General features: G+C 42.3%; 1 protein-coding gene across 5 annotated transcripts in view; it reads right to left on the reverse strand.

The window, feature by feature from the left end:
* cep112 (centrosomal protein 112) overlaps positions 1 to 22,832 on the reverse strand; it is a 74,135-nt gene that overhangs the window by 23,464 nt on the left and 27,839 nt on the right. For all 5 annotated transcript variants that reach the window (XM_028411730.1, XM_028411734.1, XM_028411732.1 and 2 more), the window contains 4 exons: positions 20,144 to 20,279; positions 17,668 to 17,775; positions 13,155 to 13,337; positions 6,763 to 6,981 (listed from right to left, as the gene is read on the reverse strand). In XM_028411730.1, the coding sequence (XP_028267531.1) occupies positions 6,763 to 6,981; positions 13,155 to 13,337; positions 17,668 to 17,775; positions 20,144 to 20,279 (646 nt within the window). The remainder of the gene's footprint in view (positions 1 to 6,762; positions 6,982 to 13,154; positions 13,338 to 17,667; positions 17,776 to 20,143; positions 20,280 to 22,832) is intronic.

Consider the following 22,832-nt stretch of genomic DNA (forward strand, 5'->3'; position numbering starts at 1 on the left):
CATATGGTCATATTGACATGACACACAGGCTCAGATGTTTCATAAAAACATAAAGAGCTTGCTACTAGTCTATTCCTTTTACCTATAGTGACTCATGGGAGTTCAGCAGGAAGCATTATACAACATCATCCATTATACAGCTCAATAATCTCACACACAAATGGCTTGAAGTAGATGAATATATGGTAGTACATGCAATGAAAAACAGCCCAACAGGACTGTGACAAATACAAAGGGAAAACGGAACTAAATTAAAAGCCCAGCCATACAGTATGTGTGTGTGTGTGTGTGTGTTTGTGTGAGTGTGTAAGAACTTTCAAAGAGACTACCTGTGCCCTGCCAAAGGCATTTTTGTGCTGAAGGCACTTTGAGGCTGTATCAGGCTCTTCAATCGCCTCTTAATCCTAGCGGTGTGGAGCGCAGCTGCTTTGAAGTGTGTGTGCGTTTGCGCGCGTGCATGGATACTGATGTGTGTGAATGTGTGTCTGTGTGTGTGTGTTAAAGAGAGTGGAAGTAGATCTGAAGGCAAGGCATGCACCGCTTACCAGAACTTAATTAATAATCTGCAGCGGGAACCAGGCCAAAGACACACACATGCACAGACACGAGCACACTATAAAAGGACTGGCAGGAGTGGCAGCAAGAAGGGTGACAACTTTCTCTGACACAATTAAAAGATATGCAAGATACACAAGACGCGCATATTCGAACACAAAGTCCCGACAAACAAGATGTATGAGCACATCGGGTGCTGATCTATAGCTGTGTGGACATCAGATTTGCCCAAGGTTGTGCTGAATGGAATGTTGTATTGTTGCTAGAGGAGTAAGATAAACATACCATAATATGGTCACATGATCGCTTAAAGTGAATGCGTCTGCTTCCAATGGTAGGAATATAAGTATTTTCAGAATCTGAAGTTCAGTTCTGGACAGGATATTGCTTCCATATGGCATTTTTCTCCAGCATGTTTCCAATCATCTCACATTGCTAAAGAGCAATTATGGTTTTCAGCATCGTCCTAAAGCTGAACTCTGACAAAAGACACAAAGCAACACTCAGAACTTTGCTGACGCAAGGATGATATCATTCGACACATAGAACAAAATGTGACTGCCAAATTGACAAGTGACAGGGTGAGGAGCGGGGAAGTTCGTACAGGTAGATGGGTCAGAAAACATTGTTTTAATGGTTGCTGGAAGGTGCACCCCGCACACAACATGCTGTATGATGCACACCAGACAGCTGAATTATGGGGTTCATTTAAAAAGAAAAAAAAGAAAAAGAAAAACTGATTTGAAAGAGAACCATTGCTTCACAAAGCTTTCAGTTTTAGTGGCAGTCGTATTTGTAAGCATTCAAAATGATTTTCTGTTCGCCATGCATGTCTCTCATAACAATTTGAGTTCAATCCGCCAACGAGGGAGAGCTGGGAGATGTTATTTGCTCGTTTGTCTGTAATCATTGCTGTCTTGCTGTGCCCGCCTGTGTATCTGTGTGCGAGAGAGAGAGAGAGAGAGAGAGAGAGAGAGAACTGCTGCTGTAATGACAAGAGGCTTTATTTCCATTTCACAGTTTGCCATCACTGCCTGTCAGTAGTGATTCTCTTCATCCCCGCTGCTCACTGTCAGTGCTGCATCACACACAGTACAGAAATAATGCAACACGGGCACACACAGGCAGGGATACACAGATAAACACACATCAAATACACAGACACACACACAGCGTACAGCGATTATTCACCCAACCAGCCAGTTCTCGATATCAGAAAACCAATTACATCCATTAACATCAGTTTGAATGGGCTTAACATGGAGCCTACATTATGAGGCCATGCAAGAGAGTGTGTTTGAGGCTTTGAATGCTTAATCGATGGAGCTGCTGAGCAGAGATTGCTTAAGCAGGTGGAAAGGTGTTAAAAACCACAGACTAAATGAAGCTATGACATTGACAGTCTTGCTGAAAAAGATCATGTTTTAATTAGTCACTGAGCTGACTGACCCTGTGTCTACAGTTTCCTGTCTGGGTAGACCTCACTTCCTGTCTATTTGTCCTTGCTTTGATGGGCAATGCTCCTGATGCTCAGATGCACGATGATTTGAGTTGAATTAGGAACTTAACCCAAAAAAAAAACAGAGCTCAATACGATGGTGTCCCACTTAAAACTCTACTTTAAACCAAACTGTAATCTATAGCGTGCAACAAGATGGGAGCTGCCTGACGCCATGTTTTAATGCGATTGAGAAAGTGTGTCGCTTCCCTCCCTCCTCTTGGATGACTTCAAAAAGTGAGCAAGGGAGCTGTGTGATGTTTTTTTGGGACGGCAGAGCCTTTACTTTGACTCTTTCATCTGCTGGGTGACTCACTCTCTCTCTCTCTCTCTCTGCCGCCGGGCCTGATGGTGCACTGAGGAAACGAGGAGCTCACATAGGTCTGGGCATGCGTACACGCTGACAAACACACAACATAGGTTTATACACAAACATAATATTTAGTGCACAGCAGCTCTGATGTAAACACATACCAACAGCAGACAAATCCAAAGTCAAACAGACTGATCCAATAATCTGAACACTCACTGCACCACACATTCTAAACTTCGCCTCTTTCCTCCTTAAAATCTGATTCCTTGCTCCCCTTGATCTCTTTGTCTCCCAGTTAGTCTGTCATTGTGAGGTGAACGTGGGCCCTCTTTGATCATCTCCCTGCTGGTGTTTTTTTTTTTTTTTTTTTTTCCTCCTTGTCGCCTAATCCATAACCGACTACATAATATGATTTGGTGTATTTCCAAAATGGCAGAGGACCAACCTAATAAGTCAGCAGTGACAGGAGGAAAAGGAGAAGAACAAGACTATGCTATGACAACAATGACAACAACAGCGCACCACCATCTTCTGGCTGAGGGAGAGAACAGTAAGCTTGCTGTGGCTAAAACTGAATGTCTCAAGGGGTCGGGATCACAGCCAGTATGAATTGATTGAAATGGATGTTAACTGTTTCATAAAAAGGTGAATGAATGTGCCAGTAGCTTTTTGCGAGCGTACAGATTCAGAAAATGTTACAGAGGAGAGAGGAGGATTAGTGTCAGTGTAAAAAAAAAAAAATATGTCAGGTCTGACTTTTACCTTACACGTGTTGGAAAAAGTTTGAATTCTGAACTTAAAATAAGAAATCTTATATTTAAATGCAAATTTTAGTGTCTTAAGTCTTTTCTCTGAAATGAGGCAAACCTTCTACTCTTAACTCTGATCTGAGAAGCTGAATTCTGGTCAGATTTGTGACAAAATTTCGCTTACAAATGAACCCTTGAGACTGCAATCCATACCAGTGTAACTCCCCTAAGATCTAAATACAAGACATGCACTTAGTTTTCAATTTATATGCTGTCTGATGCACCTTAACTTTTATAGACAGAGCTAGAAAGTTTTTAGCACGCACACCCCTTCCTTGAAGCAAAGAGAAATACCTGAGAACAAAAAGACACTAATTGCAAAACAGAGGCCTTCATACCATAGCTCCACCTGTGTGTGTGTGTGTGTGTGTGTGTGTGTGTGTCAGACGAGGAGGGAGAGTACCGGTAAGCTCTGTAGCGCCTTTCATGTCATGGAAGTCACATGGGGCATGGCCAGAGGGACAGTGGTGCTGTGACACGCGGAGCAGCGATTGGCTACTTGCATGCCAAAAAGCTGCTTTCTCATTGGTAGACGTTTGCCTCCAGGTGATTTTGTCACACTTGGTTAGTTTTTGATGAAATGCCCTGCTCCTTTGATCTGAAGTGAACGTAGGCATGTACATACACACGGAAGTACTACAAATACACACCCACATTCCTTTTCTACTACTTGCCTGAGGAAGCATCATAGAGCGTTACAGACACCGTCCTCCCTCGGTGTGTGTGTGTGTGTGTGTGTTTTGTTTGTTTATGTACATGCATGGTGATGTTTATACACACAAAAGTTATGGGCAAACTTAACAAGCACATAGAAGTACGTGCTCTTTCTGGTATGCACTCTCACACAAACATATCTGACTATATTTGCACATCTAATCTCCTCTAGCAGTTCAAAGAGCTGCTCTGTCCAGACTAAGAGTAAATATGAATTCAAGGTTCCAGACATTATTCATTTCCTATCACACCTGAGGCCTCCTAATCTTTTGTGTTTGCGCTATCTCAGATCTCCAGTATTGACAAGCAGGGAGTGAATATGATAGTGATGTGTGAGATGAAGAGGGGCAACATAAAGGCCTTTTTTATCTACAAAACAAACTTTAAATTCATATAAGTGCTGCCTATTAAGCAATTCTTGGAAATATGGTCCGTGTTTAATATGCTAGTGAGCATGTGCGCTTCCACACTGCCTTGCCCAGATTTCTGGCTAAGGCCAACTCTTTATAGAAAGCCCTGATGTTCCGAGCTTTGCCACAACTTGAAGGCAGGGGTGAGGATATGGGGAAAGACAGAGAGAGAGAGAGAGAGAGAGAGAGAGAGAGAGATGGAGGTGTGGAGTAGAATAAGAAAGTTAGATAAGGAGGTGGTGTGGGTGAGAAGCAGGATTCGTGCTCAGTGTAGCCCAGAGATGAGGCGTCTCTATCAGGCACAGAGGCAGCTTCACAGACTCCTCAGTGCAGAATGGTGATTGAGAGAGGTTTGTGTGTATTCACTCTCACCCCCCCCCCCCCACACACACACACCAACAAAGATAAACTTCAATAGCAACCAAACTAACACATCCCCTCACACCTCTTCCTGCTGCCTCCATCGCTTTCCCCTCCTCTACTTTCTTTTTTTTTGTTGCTCCAGATCAAATGTATGAAACTATCTTAACATCTGATCTTCTGACTTGATCTGATTTTCTGGTTCTCATTATTTTGTAAGAGTCGTTTTGTATAAGAGTCGACTGTCTATTCCCAAAACATTCACCAAAACATCCACCCATCCTCTCTCTCCCCCTCTGTCTCTGCCTTAAACGCACACGTCTTTGATGAGAATCCATTCATGGATTTAATGGATTTCTCTGGCCTTTTTTCCAGGATCTGGGAGATGTGTGGAAAAAAAGGAAAAAGCTGGCCTGCTCAGACTACTACTTCCAAGAGTATGGTGGACTGCAGAGGACAGCATTTTTGTCTGCATCAAAAGAATGAGAAATTTTCAGCTTACAAAACAGGGCGAACGAGTCAATATGGATCTGACGACTGGCTGACTTCAATCCCATGTGAAAAAAAAAACTGGGCGCAGAGAAGACGTGAAAGTTTTCCCTGCCCACTGAAGTCAAACTTGGAGACAGATTAGAAAGTACAGAAATGGAGGGAAAGTAAGATGCTCAACCTTTGGTGTGTGTGTCTGTGTGTGTGTTTTTTTTATAAGTGGCAACTTTTGAGCCAAAAAAGGATGGAGAAATCATTAATCTCTTTTATAAAACTAGCCCATTGCTGATAGTGTTATCAGTTCAACATTCAGCTTCACTGCTCTGAATCCACTCCAGATTGCCTGACAACTGAGGGTCATTTTTACCTCCCTGCAAAAAAAAAAAAAGACTCAAAAGAGAGAGCGAGGAATTAAAGTGTGCCCAAAAGATAAAATAATCTTTAGCTGCAAAACAGCTTTCATATATCTGAAAGTGAAAAAAGAGACTGAGAGTAAATAGCGTGATTTCTTCAAATGAGGACAACCCTGTAATAAGCACACTCGGAACTCTCTCACTTCAGTGCCCCCTACTTCTGTGTGCCATATGGAGCCAAAATGGCCGCCTGGGTGCTTTGGAGGTCCCTGCATTCCGGGGCTAATGCTGTGCAGCTGGTGCGAGATGGTGTCTAATGAAAAATGCTCTCTTTGATGGGTCCTGCTGAGGGATTAGGTTCTGATCAACACCACCTTAGGTCAGCTTCCTGCCAGACCAGCACAAGATTATGGACGATTTCCCAGCCGTGTGTACAGTTTCTAAGGTGGCGAGAGGGGTGAATATGACACAGAAAGAAAGCAAGCGAGAAAGAGAGATACAGAACCTCTGAAGATGTTATTGAAGTACTTCCTGGTTTGCCAAGATAGCAAGAAGCAAAGGTTCCACTGAAATGCTGTGGTTTCCCCTCTATGACTGACCCTTTAGTCTAATCCCATACGTACATTTCAAAACAGTATATGCCGTGATAACAAGTAAGTTACCCAAAACAAGTACATAAGTATAGCTGTTTTCTGTTTTAAAACTTGCATTTAGCGTTGCCTTGACAATGTAATTTGCCTTCCTGATTGATCCTGTCTCAATGCCAGGCATAATATTTAAGCAACTAGTGAAGTTAATGTTGCTGTGCCACATGTGAAAAATGTGCGCGTCTCACTGCAAAACACATCGGTGCCCCGATTTACAGAAAAGTATCCCAGGTGCTCAATCAGATTAAAAGGAGATTAGAGTAAGGATCAAACCCCTGTGTGCTTCCCCATGAAGGTGAGCAGGAGAGAGAGTAAGTGAGCAGACATACCCACAAGTACAGCTACAGCTGGTGGGATGTGCAAACATTAACATGTACTGATCTGTACAACTGCGCTACTCTGTGCTGCATAATGAATGCGTATTCCTCAACACCTGTGCTTCATTTCCTGCGTGTGTATGTGCATACACATGGATGTAAGTGCACACTTACATCCATCCTTTCTCAGTGTCAACAAGTACAGAAAACACTAACCACGCTGCCCTCTGTCAAATAACATGACACCTGAAGATGGGAGGGACGAAAGGGAAGCTAAAAAAAGGTGTTAGAATTCACCTTCTCACGAATAACATCCTTCTCCTGCTGGTGGCTTCTCTCGAGGTCGCTGCAAATTTGTTCCATGTCGGAGCGAAGCCGGTCCAGGGATGCCTTGTCCAGGATCGCCCTTTGTTTTTCCTCCTCCTGGAGCAATGCCATCTGTTGCTTATGCTGGACGCGGGCCTGCTGGAGTTCTTCACGGAGACTCGACACTTGGGCTTCCAAATCTGAAATGGTCTGGACAGGGATACAGAGAAGTACAGTGGATTTAGGTAAGTGGTATTTATACTGTACTGTAAAATTCTTGATGAATGAGGAAAGCTGTCATCATCATGTATAGTATCTTTGCTTGAAGGAATTCCTCAGATTTTCTGTGGCATCACAAACACACTTAAATATCTCTGTTTTTTGCTCAGGGTGGATTTGAGCTGCAGCAATGGGATGACCCCTCTCTTGACCTCTCTCTTTTTAAACTGCTCAGCCTTGACTTTGCTCAGAGGAGCCCTTTAATAATACTGCCAGTGAGAATTAACATTACATAGTAGGAATGCTAATAAGTACAACCCTATGGACCCTGTGAAACACCAGAAATAGCCTGGCTTGACATGTGCAATGGGACTGCATCTGGAGATTTTAAAAGGAGAAGCCTACTGCTCTGTGAAACCTCCATCAGTTGAGGTGCTTAAGATATGACACAGGGATAATTTTTGAACAAATTACAGGCAAAAAGCAAAAGTGAAGTGTAGGTAAGCTCAAAGATGCATTGCAGTGTTTCACACTTCTCTACCTGTATTGCACACATTCCCCTGCTATTGCACATCCTCATTACTCTTTTTGGTTCTCTTGTTTTTTTTTCTGACTTTGTTTTGTGCTGTGTGCTCTGCTTCCTGGCCCCCCCTCCCTCTCCTCAAAAGCCTGGGCATCCCAGGACAACGCCATGTTAAGGCAATCAGACAGAAAGTGTCTGAAGTCTTTTTTAGCGGGCACTGGGGAGAATCAAAGAGACTTCAAAGGAGTGTGACAAAAACAGGCAGATGCTGTGGCTCTGTGTTAGGCTCCCTCCTACACTGGCACACGCACACACACTGATCCACATGCACGCACACATACATGCACACACAGTCACACATGCTGTCACCCACATACAATGGCATGCAGAGGGAATGCGAGGTAAAAAATAAACACATGCAATCCTCTCTATGTGTATTCTTCTCCCTTGTCTCTTAACATTACCAATTTCATGGGTTCACTTGGGCCTTCAAGGGCAAGCAGCTATTAGATCTGAGCCCTTGAGAGGCTTTAATGTATAATTCTCTCTTTAACAAATGTGGATGATCTGTCTTCCAAAAATCTTTTAATAAGTTAGGCTATAATCTTCCAGAACAGTGGCATTGGCAGTGACACTTCAGAAACGTAGGAGGCCAAAAGAGCATGTTTCCTTTGGAGGGGTGAGTGAGCACGGATGATCCAACAGGGCACATGTTAGCATGCTGATGTGGAGCTTTGTGGAAAAAAAGCCCTTGGTAACAATAGAAGAGTGTCAAATGAAGTGTAGGGTCAAACTGTGTCAGCTTAGATGACAAAAGACGGTCTGAACAACAGAAGATAGTAAGGGAAACGTCTGACTACCAGTATGTGTGTTCAATAGTGAGAAAATGCCAGTCAAGAGATGATAGGTCGCAAGTCTTATGGCTTCTAGAGGAAGTGATGTTTAAAAAAGAACTAGCAGCAAAAAATATATGAATTATATGAAAATATATAATCTTGGGACAGTGCAATAAAAACAATCAGGTCTTAATGGCCAACAGTATCAAAGTGATCAGTGAGGACATTCGTAGCTTCCTGAAAGATTAGTCCTCAAAGATCTCTTGCATGCAGCAATTGCAAGTAGTGTCTCAAAAAAGCCAGTCACTTGCTGCAACGACACTAAATGTGCACGCTCCTAAAAAACCTAAACCACTGGCTCTGAAGGCCAGCTGTGTGTGAAGGTCTACAGCCATAAACAGTATATATTTAAAAATCCATATATAAATATGGATAAAATGTCCAAAAAAATGAGTGAATAATAGAGGAAAACAAGTTTATTTCTGCTGTAAAATCAACGTCATGAGTCAATGGAGCTCGACTCACTTTTGGAGCCAGCCCCTAGAGGCTGCAGGGTGAACTGCAATTTTTAATACAGTCTCTGCCTCACTGCTATACACTGTCCGGTATATAGTCAAATACAGTTCTGTAATAAAGTATTGTACTATATAACATATGCACATTTGCCATATAAATCTGCAGTTTGTCAAGATTATTACTAGCATTACTTGTTCCAGCCCGGGTATAAAGTGGTGACCTGTCTAGTTTGTACCGTGCCTTTTACTCACTGACATCTGGGATAGGCTCCAGCGCCCCCTGCATTCCTCTGTAGGATAAGGCGGATCAAGAAAAAGGTTGGATTGATGCGTACTTATTACATATGTTCATGCTTGAACCTACAGTATACTATTTTAAGAATATTCAGTGTATTATATCTTTATATTATTCTCGAATCTAATATGTATTAATGTGTAACATTTGAACTAAGCACAGAAAATGTAGGTAAGAGTGTCATAATGAATGAATTGCTGTTGTCAGTCAGCTTCTGGCTAAAATCCAAGATGTGATTTATGCACATAGTAAGTGGTTTCATGGTTTGAAAAGGAGCGTGATGTAACACTCAACACATCACAGAGCATCAGCATTCACTGATGACTTCAGCCATGATCAATAGTTCCCAGATGGGGGGAAAAAAAGTAATAAAAAAAAAAATCAGCTGAGTTCTAACATAAATACTCGGGCATACATGGAAAGATGTGACGAAAACATTTAAATAACCACAAACACAATGACAAGCCAGCTCAGTGGGATACTAATTTGCTACTGAAATCACTGAGAGACAAAACAAGATTCATTTGACAATACTCTGGGACCAATCATTTGGTAAATGACAACACACAAGCTCGGAGACAATCAACATGCGCCGTGGTCTAGCTGTCTGCCTTGTTGTCTTTATCTCAGCTTTGACTGGGAGTCTGTCATTTGACTCATTTTAATCACGTGCTCGGGATGGAAACGCTTTGAAAAATTGACAGCATCATTATTTAGTCCATCACAGCCCAGAAGAAAGACCTCACAAGACTCCCGCTCTTTCTAATGCTGTTTGAAGTCCAGATGGTGTGTACGTTCCTTTAGAAAAAAGACATAATTATTCAGGAAAATAATACCCATAAAATGAGTTTTGAGGAGGAGCTGGTAGTGGAGGAAAAAAAAAGAATGATGGGTTTTGCATAGAACAAACAAATTCTGATGTTTGCAAAAACAAGGCTTCAAATTAATTTATAATGCTGGGCCTAGTTTTTGAAGCCAAACTCTTACTAGTGTTTAACAATTCAAAAAGCTCAGACAGAGATTTGATTTTCTTAGGAACAATAGCGCGTGCACAAAAGTATATTAAATTGTTTTGACATAAAATACAATGAATCTTTGTATTCTACGCTAAAAAGGCTGTTTTGGAAGATGAGGCAATTGTTCTCTGGAATGTAGAAAAATGTGGAGAATAGCTTTGATTTTTTCTTTTTTTAAGCAACTATAAGTGAATAAGATGGTGGCGGTGCATACATTGTACATAGAAGTCTCCATAAGTGTAGTAAGAAAAGGCCATGATACCTGGATTTGGACATGTTACAGCGCGCACCTGATGGATCCCTGAAACTAACGTCCTCTGGGGGGCATTGATCAGCTAACAGAATAAGACAAAACTGTGACGGCACACCTACCGAAAGCTTTCCCTTAAGTTATTGGTATTCTTTTTTTTTAATGTTATTCCACTGAGACAACAGCAACCTTTGAGTCCAAAAGGCTGCAGATCAGCCCTGGGACAAGTTAAAGGGACAACTCGTATTCATATTTTAAAATTAGGCAGCATTTTTTCCAGAAATCATGACTCGGTTGCAGGAGAAAATCCACAGACATGACATTTCTGGGAACTATTTTCTACACATGGTAACCATATCAACGCGCTTCCACTCATACAATTTAACACAGAACACCATTCATGGTTTTTTCCAGTCACATAGAAGCCAGTAGAAATCTGTTGGTATAGATGCACATAAGTCATAAATTTGCCAAGCTGCTAGAAAAAAAGTTCTCATGCAAAACTGGGCTTTAAGGTACGAAACAAATCTAAATATTTAATTTAACTGATGTGTACTCATCCTTAACACAGCGTATGTAATGTACACACAGCTGATGGGTGATCATGGTGACTATAATAAAAAGCAGCCCACACAGCAGTTAAAGCCAGTTTTTTGGATGACAACCATGAGGACAGCGTGTGAGTTTTTTAGCTCATCCCTCCTTCCACCATTAGTGACTCATTGGCAGGAACAAGCCAAGAATAGGGAATGTTATTTATTAGTGTCCCAACCACATCAGTGAGATGAGTGGGTATTACTCATCCTGAGAGTGTGTGATTGACATTAGCTATATCCTGAGCCAATGTTCTAGCTGCAACAATCCATCCAACTGTTTTAATAATACTAAAATAAACAAAAACAGGTATTTGGGTTTATCTATATGACCCATGCGGTGAAGTCTGATAAGCCGAGAAAATATATTATTCTCAAATTCTTCATTTTTTAATTTACAACCGTTTTGTCGCTCTAAAGTGTGACAGAATTGTGACACAAACGTGTTTAATACATAGTGGTGTCCACAGAAAAATATCCACCTGCTGCCTTCATATTTTGTATAAAGGAACGTACAACTATCCTCAACCCAGCTCACATCCCCACAAGTTCCAGATATCCCACCAATCCTCGTCTCCATTTTTCCGAGGCCTAAGTGTCAATCCTGATTCTTGCTGCTTTAACATCTGACATTACACAGGCGTGTGATCTCTACTTAAAATGCTGCATGAGCAAACAGGAACTGAGAATGTGAAATGAGGGCTGGGGAAGTGTGTTTTCTGTCACCCCCTGAGATTCCGAGATTTGTCAAGTTATTTTGACATGAGTAGGGCGGCGCGTTATTAGCACAAATGTCCTGTGGTGACGGCTTTTCTAGACAACCAAATCACACTCCAGGAAAAAACAAAGTTTTTTTTTCCACCCCTAATATTACACAGTTTGTAGCTTTCTAGGAACTCAGGCTAGAGGATACAGACGTAAACATTACTTCACTAGTGGTCTGTAAAATAACTGTCTCCATACATCACTGCAGTAAACAAATGACAAAACACTCAAACATTAGAGCAAGCAACAGGAGGGCATTTTCCAAATTAGTTGAAGCAACTCATAAAAAAAACAAACAAAAAAACTAAACTATTATATATATAATTATAAGTATTAACACTTATTTTTGTCTCAGTAAATGTGAAATTAGCCTAAACATGCTTTATTCGCTATTCAATCAAATCAATAACGCCAACTGTGATGAATTTTGGTGTAAGGACAACATACTGTATCAGAATGAGTCGCTATCGCCAGCTAATAGACAATAAATACATTTCACTGCATGCTGACAATATTTATTTCATCTGGTAGCCCAAACACATCCCCAGTTAGGGGGTGGTTTGCCAAACGGCTTCCCACAGAGCTCCAACCTAACCCAGGCTGGAGAGAGGTGAAGACGGAGTGCAAGGGGCACAAGACGAGTACCTGCTGCTTTAGCTCAATGGCAAAAGAACAGTCTCTCATTATCAGGCATAACCATTAATTTAAACCCTAATGTCAGACACTTACTGAGCACTATGCACTGTAAAAAAAACAGAATAAACGCCATATTCCGGCCCCGAGATAGCTTCCTGTGGGGTGACGATAATCCCATTCTAAAATACACTTCAGTGCTTGTGTTGGGTACTTGACAGGTTGTCCAGAACTGTACAGCGGAACATGAAACAATAATTCAAACTAGAGCTGTGGAATAAAAGCTACACACAGCGGGACTGATTTTTTCCCCTTGTAGCTACCTATGGTTTCAGGGTTGTAGGTCTTCACAGTTTTATTACAAAACCCTTCTATTAAAAAACATCTTTTAAAATAATCAAAATAAGCTAGAAGTTAGGACAGAGCGATTTTCTTTAGTTTTGTATATGCTGTTGTTTCACTTTTTCCTCACGATGCTAATTATTTTAAAATTTATTTTAATTGTATTCAAAATCTGAAATCTTTTATGTGGGCGCTTCGGATATACGGTAAGCTCTAAAATTATTCACACCCAATGTTAATATCTGTCTGGCTTCAAGTAAAAAAAAAAAAAGTATCTCGACCCACTGTGCCTTTGAAACCCCAGGAACACGTCAATGGCCAAAATACAAAATGGTTGTCCACAGGAGAGCGATGCCCCAGCATGTGTGCGAACGTGGATCAGTAGAGACCCCCTACCTGGCCATCGCGCTTCCTCCACTCCTGGGTGTGTTGCTGGTGCTGTTGCAGGGCGGCCCTGGCCTGTCTCTCCAGGCTGCTCACCTCCCGCTGGTGCTCCTGGACAAGGCTGTCCTTTTCTGCGCCGTGCTGCTGCTGTAGCCGCGTCCTCTCCTGCTCGTGCTGCATGCGCTGCTCAGCCATCTGATTGGACAAGCAGGCAAAGAGAGACTTCATCAGCCAACACACATTCAGAGCAACCCTGTCGTCATGACAACTTGTCCATCCATCCTTTAACCGTCCTATTCCGTCTACCCGTTTCCTCCATCCAGAGAGCAGCCATGTGCCCAAACAATTTGGCGAAATTGTTATGAAGGTGGGAAAAGTTTATCCGCTTCCTCTCATCGGCGCAGGATGACATGATGTGATGTGTTTACATCTGGTTTGCTCCTCCGCCCTCCCACCACTTCTTCCAATTGTACAGACCGGCCCTCCATGTCCCCATTCCTCTTTCTCCTTAAATCTGTCCCCCTCGCCCCATTCTGAGATCGGCATATAAAAGAGCAGCTAGTTTGGGCTATGCATGTAAGCTGGTGTGGGTTAGCCATCTGGCTGTGGTAACTACCCAATGCCCCATGCTATGCGCCTGACAGCATGTGAAAATCGGCTTAGGCAATGACTATGATGATCATTATATACCCAAATCAGAAAAAACTGGAGGGGAACTCGAAGACCGCAACTTTGAGAACAACCAAGAAGATGCTAAAATACTCTTGATACAGCTTTTAATGGCAATGGATTCATTTCAAATCCATTTATATCAGTTTACACGACCGCAGAATTAATACGATTAAAGTTGAGCAGCAATTACCAGGCTACAATCGTTGGGGTTTATGCTGCTAATGAGCTAATATCTGAGGCAGTATAGAAAGGATCAATATGAACCAATCAGTTTCACTGAAATCAACACAGTAATACAGTAAACAGAAAACACAACATTTAGAATGGGAACGCACAGCACTAATTTTTCAAAGCTTTAATCATCCTGAGCTGAAGCAAGTCTGTATTCTAGCTCGGCTGTAAGCGAAGTCACCTGCTGAGAGGTGAGCCTTGGCAGTGAAGCTCCCAGCCCCAAGCCCCCAAGCCTTTCCCAGGCTCTGTTCTGTTCCCACCACCCATGGCGGGGGGACAAGTGACCCCCACACCATCCCACCGTGCGGGCCCAGTCGAAGCCTTGAAAGGACAGCAGGGGCCTGGGGCCCATTTGCCTCCCTGCCTTGAAGCTAATCCTCTGCACATTGTGAATGACGGCACCCTACCTGGCCTGCCAGAGAAGCTGAGATCAACAGCCTCAGTGCCCGGTGCCTACTCTATCCATGGCCCTATCTTCCAACGTTGCCTGCTATTCAGAGCAGGTGATGAATGAGGGGCTATCTACAGGAAGCCGGATTCTGTTCCTTGCACTGAGAGGAAGGCCACAATAGACGCTTCATTTTGCCAGCCAAGAATTTACTCTTCAGCTTTTAGGAGAGCTTTGCTAAATGTACTCAAAAAAAGTGCAATAAAGACGGTATTGATGAATCTAATTATTTTTACCCCTCTGGCTTCATTGATGGCATGACAGCTGGAAACACACACAATCAGTACACCCCGTAGACCAGCAGAGTATGAGAAACATTGTCCACATGCTTCCACTGACGATGCTGTGTATAGAATTCCACAGGCATTCCCCGTTCAAAGACATTTACAGACACAAAATCAGATCCACGGCCACAATATGTAGTCCCACAGGGATAGTCATATTCATACAGCAGAGCAAGTTACAGCTGACTCAGTCAGCTGCTTCAAGAACTCCCCAGCAGGACACCAGAACATACGGCAACAGAAATAAGGGGTGGACATCCTAGCTTACTCTTCGCTCCTGCTTAGTGTCTCGGGCCATGGGGGTTCTGGAGGAAAAAAATGGACTCTGAGGTGAAACAAGGACAAAGAAATGGGCAAGATACATCCATTGTGAGAAAATCAGAAAAGAAAAAGACGCAGAGGAGAAGAGATGACAGAGAGCAGACCCAGCAAGGAGCCTGGTTGTGACATCACGTAGCGCCAGTGTGCAGTGGAGGATGCTGGGTGCTGATGTTCTTAAAGGGACCGGCGTGGCGCTTATGAGAGAATACTGAGTGGGTTATAGCACAGCTTGGTGCCATAAATACAAAGCTGGTGGGGTGTTACTGCACAGCACGACTCCTGTCAGCCTGGGCTGACATGGTTGTGTGTGTACATAAGCAGACACTGAGGCAGGACAGTGAGGTAATGGGCTTCTTTCAACCCCGGGGAAATGTTTGGGAAGGAAAAGGAGGGTGGAGAGGAGAGTGGAACAGAAGGCCTGTCTGGTCTCAGCAGGGGAGGTTAGGGTGCATGAAAAAAAGACATAGGAACAAGGACAAACACCTTCTTCCTCACTGTTGGGCTTGTGGCACAGAGTACAGAATCTTCCCTCCACCTTTGTCTCTGTGTTACCCATACATTTGCATCTTGATATGCTCCTTTATTATTTATCGTCTCAGATTAATAAGTGAAGCATGAGGCTCTCGCGGTACCTTAATTGATCAAGTTCATGCCAGTTTGATCTCACCTCTACAACTCATTCCTACACAGTTCCTGACTTAAAATCTAATTTAACTTTGGGAGTTGCATCTTTCAAAGATCGATTGCATCAAAATACAGCAACTTTAACAGCGGAGGAATAAACTTTGAAATTATCCACTACTGCTGCTATGTTTACAGCAGTCTATGAAGGCCAAGCTTTCAAACGAGGAGTCCTTTGGAGGATGAAGTACCCATTAGGCAATGTGCTTTTGGAAATGGACTACCTTGACACCGATGCATGCATGTAGGCATGACAAACATTACAAAGAATGTGTGAGAGAGTAATGCATAAAAACAATCTATATAGTGTGCATCCAGCATCAAATGATTGTGTTCCATGGAACTTATGAATAATCACACATCTTCATGTGCATATAGATATTTCCTATTTCTTTGTACACACTTCTGTAGATAGTGCCACCAGCTCTCTTATCAACATCGTCACAAAGGCAGGTTCCTCCTTTTCATGTGTTTTTTTATCTTTAAGACAAAAGCCTGCCTGATATGCTGCTAACCCTACGTGGTTGTCTTCAACTGTCAACTGCACACCTACTTAGCGCAGCAGCAGATGATAATCATAGTCACTTGAATATTTCAGCAAATCTTTGATCGCGTGTTTTTGACGAGAGATGGAATGTTACGATTCCTCAGAACAATGCCTTGTAGCTGATAAATCCTCACATTTACTGGACCATTACATGGAGATGGAAATGTCTTTTAGATCTAAATATAATCTTTTTATTGGTTTAACCGCCACTTTTACATTTCTATGACAACATGTCCTTGCAGCAGGAAGCTGGTAAGCATTTTCCCTCTGAGATTTAGTTTTGTTCTTCTCCCTCAACTTGTGTTTTGAAAGATTCCAATGCATCACTTTAAGCTCAAATCTTTGTTTTTTTTTTCATAAACTGCATAATAATTACAAACACAAATGTTCAACCATGAAACAAATCAGTAACCGACAGCAGTTTCTCTGCTGCTCGAAAATAACGCAGGCCTCATTCGCTCCACTTAAAACGATCTACAGCCAATTACACGCAGCGTAAACTCCATCTGAGTGTTAGCATGCTTATTAGCACACAGGTTGGGTGCTGGTTTGGTGCTTGGAAAGCAATCATGTGGTGGATACAGATGGGGAAATAGAGATGTTACAGCAGTTAGTGGTGGTTCCCTCCCAAGGCTTATTGTGGTCCCAACACGGTCACACTGTATCATACCGATATATGGGGATTCCAATTTTTTTTTTTTTTTACCTTATCATTGAGCAATGTGAATGCATACATTTCTTAGAATATAGTTATTACTATGCATGGTTATTGATCCTTATGTTCCATTAAATTTGTAGTAGTACTATATGTTACATTTTATTTTGAAAATTGTCATGTTAAACTAAAATACTAATAGAAATACTGACATTGAGTGCTTCAAATAATGTCCATTTTTGGTTGTGTATTTGAATCTAGTGTCTCCCCGTCTGCAAGCAAGATTTCAATAAATTGTGAAAATGGTTTCTTGACTCTTAATTGTAGAAGACTGACAGAGATTAGATGATAAGTGAACCAAGCATCTATGCAGATTGCATTACTTTTCAATTTGCAATATTTAAGATATTTATTGAGCTGGAATCTAAGCTTAATCTAAAGCGTGTCCCTTATCATGAGAAATTAATCAGTCGGAACAGATGGGAAGGAATAACATGAGTATTCCAAATGGTTGTCAGTCCCATTAGTAGGCTCTAACAGGCCCCTGATAATAAAGAAAAGATAACAATAAGATGATGATGGAGGAAAAAGAAGATCCCTTCCTCCTGGCTGCTAAACACAGACGCAAGGAATGACTCACAAATGGAGATAAAGGTACGCACACACATGGACCGAAAGCTACTGACCTGCTGCTCATATTTCTGTCTGAGAGCCTCCAGTTGCTGAGAGAACTCTTTGGCTTGGTTCTCCCTGAGGGACTTGGAGTGAATCAGGTCCTCCTCTACTTTCTCCATCTGAAACATGAAAAAAACAACAGTTTACGAGCATACAGCTTTGTATACATCCATTTATCAGATGGATTTGTTTCAGCCCAAGTACAATATGTCCAATAGAGGCAGATGAGACCTAGCAAACTAACACCATACATCTGCAGCCAAGTGATACTGCACTAATATTCTTCTTTTAATCTGAAATTAATGAACTGCCACCGGGAAGGAATGTAATCAACACTGGATGTAATGACACTGGAATAACAGCGCATCAATATATTAACCTATTCATCAAAGTGTAATGTAGATAATCTGCATTAAATATGCCAGTAAATCATTATCATCATATTCTTCTGTCTCTTGGTGAACAGGAGGATGCAACACTTTTTACATTATTTATCTTAACTCCTGGCTTCCTGGCAGCACATTTTCCTGTTCAGGTGACGATAATCAGCAACAATTGGAAATGTAATTTACTTAAGCCCCTCTGTATTTCGGCTATGCTCTGTGTGTGTAACACTGAGCAAATGCTAAATGTGTTTTGATTAATCCATTTAAAATGCTGAAGTCTCCTTTGAACTATGCACGCAACAGAGATTTGATTCCGTATGGTGCTTCTTTTAAAAAAAAAAAATAGGGCAGACTCTTTCCTTTAAGTGCAGTCTAAAAGTGGGATGCTGATTTTAAAATGAGAGAATGACAGACAGACAGACAGACAGACAGACAGAGAAAGGGAGTGATGCAGATAATCCATTTAGATATAACACCATCTACAGACAGAGAGAGAGGGAGAAGATGAGAGGAATGATGGAAGGATGAAAAAAGGAGAGTAAAACTTCTTTTGAAGTACTTTCTGAAACATTAAAGCCTTAGCAGGAGAACGTGATGTAGCGATTCACAAGTGGGGTGGGGAGGAGAAGCAGAGGGAAGGGAAAAGCAGGAGAGAGGATGACAGGGATGCAGAAGAGACTGCTCCTCTCTCCCATGGCTTTGATGTGGGCTGAGGATAAATTCAGATTGGAGATTGGGATGCCAGGGGCTCAAAAGGGAAAAAGAAGGAATGAGCAAAAGGATGGAAGGATGACAAGAGGGGAAAAGAGTGGGAGGAGAAAAAAAATACTCCAATACAGACATTTTCCAAGTACACAGAAAAGAAGACTTGCCGCCCAAGTACAAAAAAAAAAATGCAGGCCTGTATTCAAGAAACAACCAAGAAAGCAAACCCAAGTTCTGTACAAATGTTTAAAAATAGTCAGTGTTGTGGCTGCAATCCAAACACAATCGCACTTCTTCCACCCCGAACACAGTGGTTTATCACTCAAAAGTTAAAGGACAGCTTCTTCGTGGGCCTCCTCTGTTTTTCTTAGGATTCAGATACAAGATACGACAATACAGCATTTATTATTCAGTCTGGGGAAATACAGGTTGCTCTGCGTGACCACAATTATGTCTGCACAAACTTCATCAACTCCCACACAAATTCTCATTTCCTTACACACCATGTGCCCCCAGTGCACTGATTAGGTGAAAAACTTTACTAATCAGCAACTAAAACTTGCTAATCTCTCTAACACTCAGCCCTTTAATACATTTAGGATCTCACTTGGCGCAGCCTTGTCAATACAGTATAGCCAAAAATGCTAAACAGAAATGCCTATAGCTACACAACTTGTAAGACAGCATCAGAAGTTTAAAGTGCATCGATTGGAAATCTCTTCCAATATGCTGCAGCCCACACAGTGAAAATTAAGTAAGGAAGGCCCGACGTACTAATTAGTTTGGCTGCTTAATGCGTGCGACCTGTTCTCCGCTGCAACCTGACCATCCTACGTCGCACCCACTGACGGGAAGTAAGGTCAATGTGTAACGGCGGAGAAATGAAGGCACCTGCCTAACGAGCAGGATTATAAATCATTTCATTCATTTGGATTGAATAAATGAGCCAAAATGGCCCGAGGATGAAAATGTTCTTGGCTCACACATGTACATTTTTCAATATAAGAGCAGTTAAAGGGTTATGGAAAATGACCTATTGTAGTATATAACGGCATTAAACAGCGAGTGGAGGGGAGCGAGAGAGGAACAATAAGCGGAAGGCATATAGAGGAATTCATGCACAGCCAGCGTGGTGCCCTAATCTCTGAGGCAAAATCCAGTCTGTGTGAGTCTTCATTGTCTCTCTATTGTGTTACTATGTAAGTGTGTCTGTTTGAAACATGTGCAGTGTGAATGTTAGAGGCTGACTGGATGCAGAATGCCTTCGAATAACAGAAACCAGGAGAGCATGGGTACAGCTGTGTAGCAGACTTGTGACGCAATCTGACATATAATATAGAGCCCAAATTAAGATGCATGTAGAGTGGTTTGTATGCTTTATGTGTGTAAATCTGACCTGGAGTTTCATGTCAGCATAGGCCCTCTCCGAGCTGAGCTCCACCTGCTTTTTGAACTGCTCCAGTGCCATATCTGCCTGCAGGATCTGCTGTCTTTGGCCGTCTCTGGCTCTGTCCAACTGGCTCTCCATTTCCCTTTAAACACACAGAGAAATGAATGCAGCGTATTGAGCCATAGAAACACAACTTCATGCAACAGTTTGCTAAGAAACTGTGGAGACACATGCCAAAAGCAGAAGCTGAAAATAATGCATTTCTTTCACGCACAATTTAAGTCTTGCTTAACGATTTCTTCCTCAAACTTTGACATCTTTGTAGAGTCTACATGACAATTATTTTCACTTTTAACGTGTTACACCAAAAGTAGTGAATACATTTCTACATACGGTTCGACAGCTTCTATCAAATTGACGCATGTGTGTGTGTCTCTTCCACTGCTGCTATTGCTGGCAAATGTCAGGTCATAGAGCTGCAAGCAGAGGGGATTGACAGGCATACTGAGGGGGACAGCCTCATACTGAGAACTGTCAGAGCCCAGCCAGCAGGCCCAGTCTCATCGTCATATACAGTGTCAACCAAGCACCTGTCAAGCTTAGCCCACAGAGTGTGTGTGTGTGTGTGGTGGGGGTGACAGGCGTGTGACTGGGTGGATGGATGGATGGATGGATAGAGGGTAATGACAGCGCTAGAAGTAAAGGACGAGTATGAAGGCTTTATTTTTGTGGGGTGTTTGCCAATTTAGGTGTATTATCTATTATACATATTATTCTGTAAGGGTCATACCCAGCTGACATTGGGCAAGAACAAAGGTACATCCAGGTTGCCATTCAATCACAGAGCTGACATGTAAAGACATGATGCGTGCTCGTATTCAAAGCTGTGGACTCAGCATCCACATTTTACAACACATATCACACACGAAGGCGGACAGCAGCATAAAACCATATTACATCAGTAATATGTGCTCAAACTAGTGCATGCAAATGATCTAGTACAACAAATTCTTCTAATTAAATATTATTAAAGTGTGAAAATAGGAGTGCAACCCCTCCTCTAAATAATAAGCTTTGTAGGTTCCACTTCATCCAACCAGTCGTCTCTTTAACGCATGACAATATCAGCAGGAGAGAGTATGCCTGGCTGTGCACGTCTCCTTGTGTCAGTGCACATTTCTCTGGCTTACTTGTAAATTAATACTCTAACAGGGTATGGATAATTATTCCCCCTGGACAGACATGGAGGAGGAAGAATGCAACTCTGGCCAATGGGTGAGACTTTAAACCAATTAGAGCTACAACTATAACTAAATTATAACAAGCACACAATGGAGGAAGGGGGGGGGTGAACACGTTGAAGTATTTCATAGTGAAGAACTGTCAAGTGTGCACATGTATGCAGCTACAAAAGCACACAAATCAGAGAAAACTAAGTTTACAGTTTTATTAAATGATTAATTCCTTCTCATAAACTAGGCAACAACTTCATAATAACTAGGAGATGAAAAAAAAGCAAAATCCAAAGGAGCCATTAAAAAAGCAAAGAACAAAAGCAGAGAATTGAGAAAGGAATGTGCAAGCTTTCGCTCCTCTTTATAGTGTTCTGTCTCTTTGTAATTTTGGTTTCTCTCATGTTGGACATCAAACAACAAAGAAACATTTTTTCTCTCCCTCCCTCTCCCAATTTTTGTGTACTCTGTAATTATTAATCAGTCTTGTTTCATGACTACCTTCCGGATTCACACAGACACAAAGAGACTAAGAAAGCAAAAAGAGGAAAGAGAGAGAAAGATCCAAAAGAGGATGTCACAGAAATAGCAAGTTTTTTAAACTTCCAAGAAAAGGCAAAAAATGAATTGGGTGTGTGTCTCGCTAGAAAAAACCATGGAGCCCGCATCTATGTGTGCGCGGGTGTGTGTTCACAGGCTTTTGTTCGTGAGCCTGAGTCCCAAACTCACTGCGTGACTGACAACTCAACTCAAGGAATGCGCTATGACTACGTCAGAGCTGGCTGCTGGGCCTACACCTCTGAGGACACCACGAAAAACCCACTGCAGCCAGCTTCCAAGTATGTGACAGATTGAAACATCAGGCTCTAAAGCTGAGGAGAGCAGGTGAACACATGGCAACTTCAGGGAGAATAACTACATACACTGTGTGTGTGTGTGTGTGTGGTCACTAGAGCAGTAGACAGCATGTCACCATCAATAACAGAGCAATGAGGGTGAGATGAGAGGACAGAGAAAAAGTCAGGGAGGCCTGGAAAGGGAGGGATAGAGAGGGAAAGGAAGACAAGGGCCAGCGCCAGGGCGGCCCGTTGGCTTTAAATGGATCTCTGGTCAGGAAAGTGGAAGGAGAGGAGGCTCAAATTAAAGATGTACCTTCTCTAAAGAGGAAGTTCTCTCATCCCTCAATCCAAACGTCTGTTTAAAGAGGAAGAAAGAGAGGGAGACGCAGAGAGAGAGAGGAGTGTTTGTACCAGAGAGGGCGAAAGAGCTTCCGCCATCCAGCCGCTTGGCAGACAGGAGGGGTGTGCAAGGATGCCGGCGTTTCCCGGACTGCCCTGACCACACCATGCCACATGCAGCCTGTGTGAGTGTGCACCACCATGGATATACAGAGTCATATGCACTCACGTACAGTTAATACTAAGAGTACACATTGAAGTCAGCGCACACAGAAGAAACTCTAA

This window comes from Parambassis ranga, chromosome 8 (assembly GCF_900634625.1).
Source record: "Parambassis ranga chromosome 8, fParRan2.1, whole genome shotgun sequence".
Classification (NCBI taxonomy): domain Eukaryota; kingdom Metazoa; phylum Chordata; class Actinopteri; family Ambassidae; genus Parambassis; species Parambassis ranga.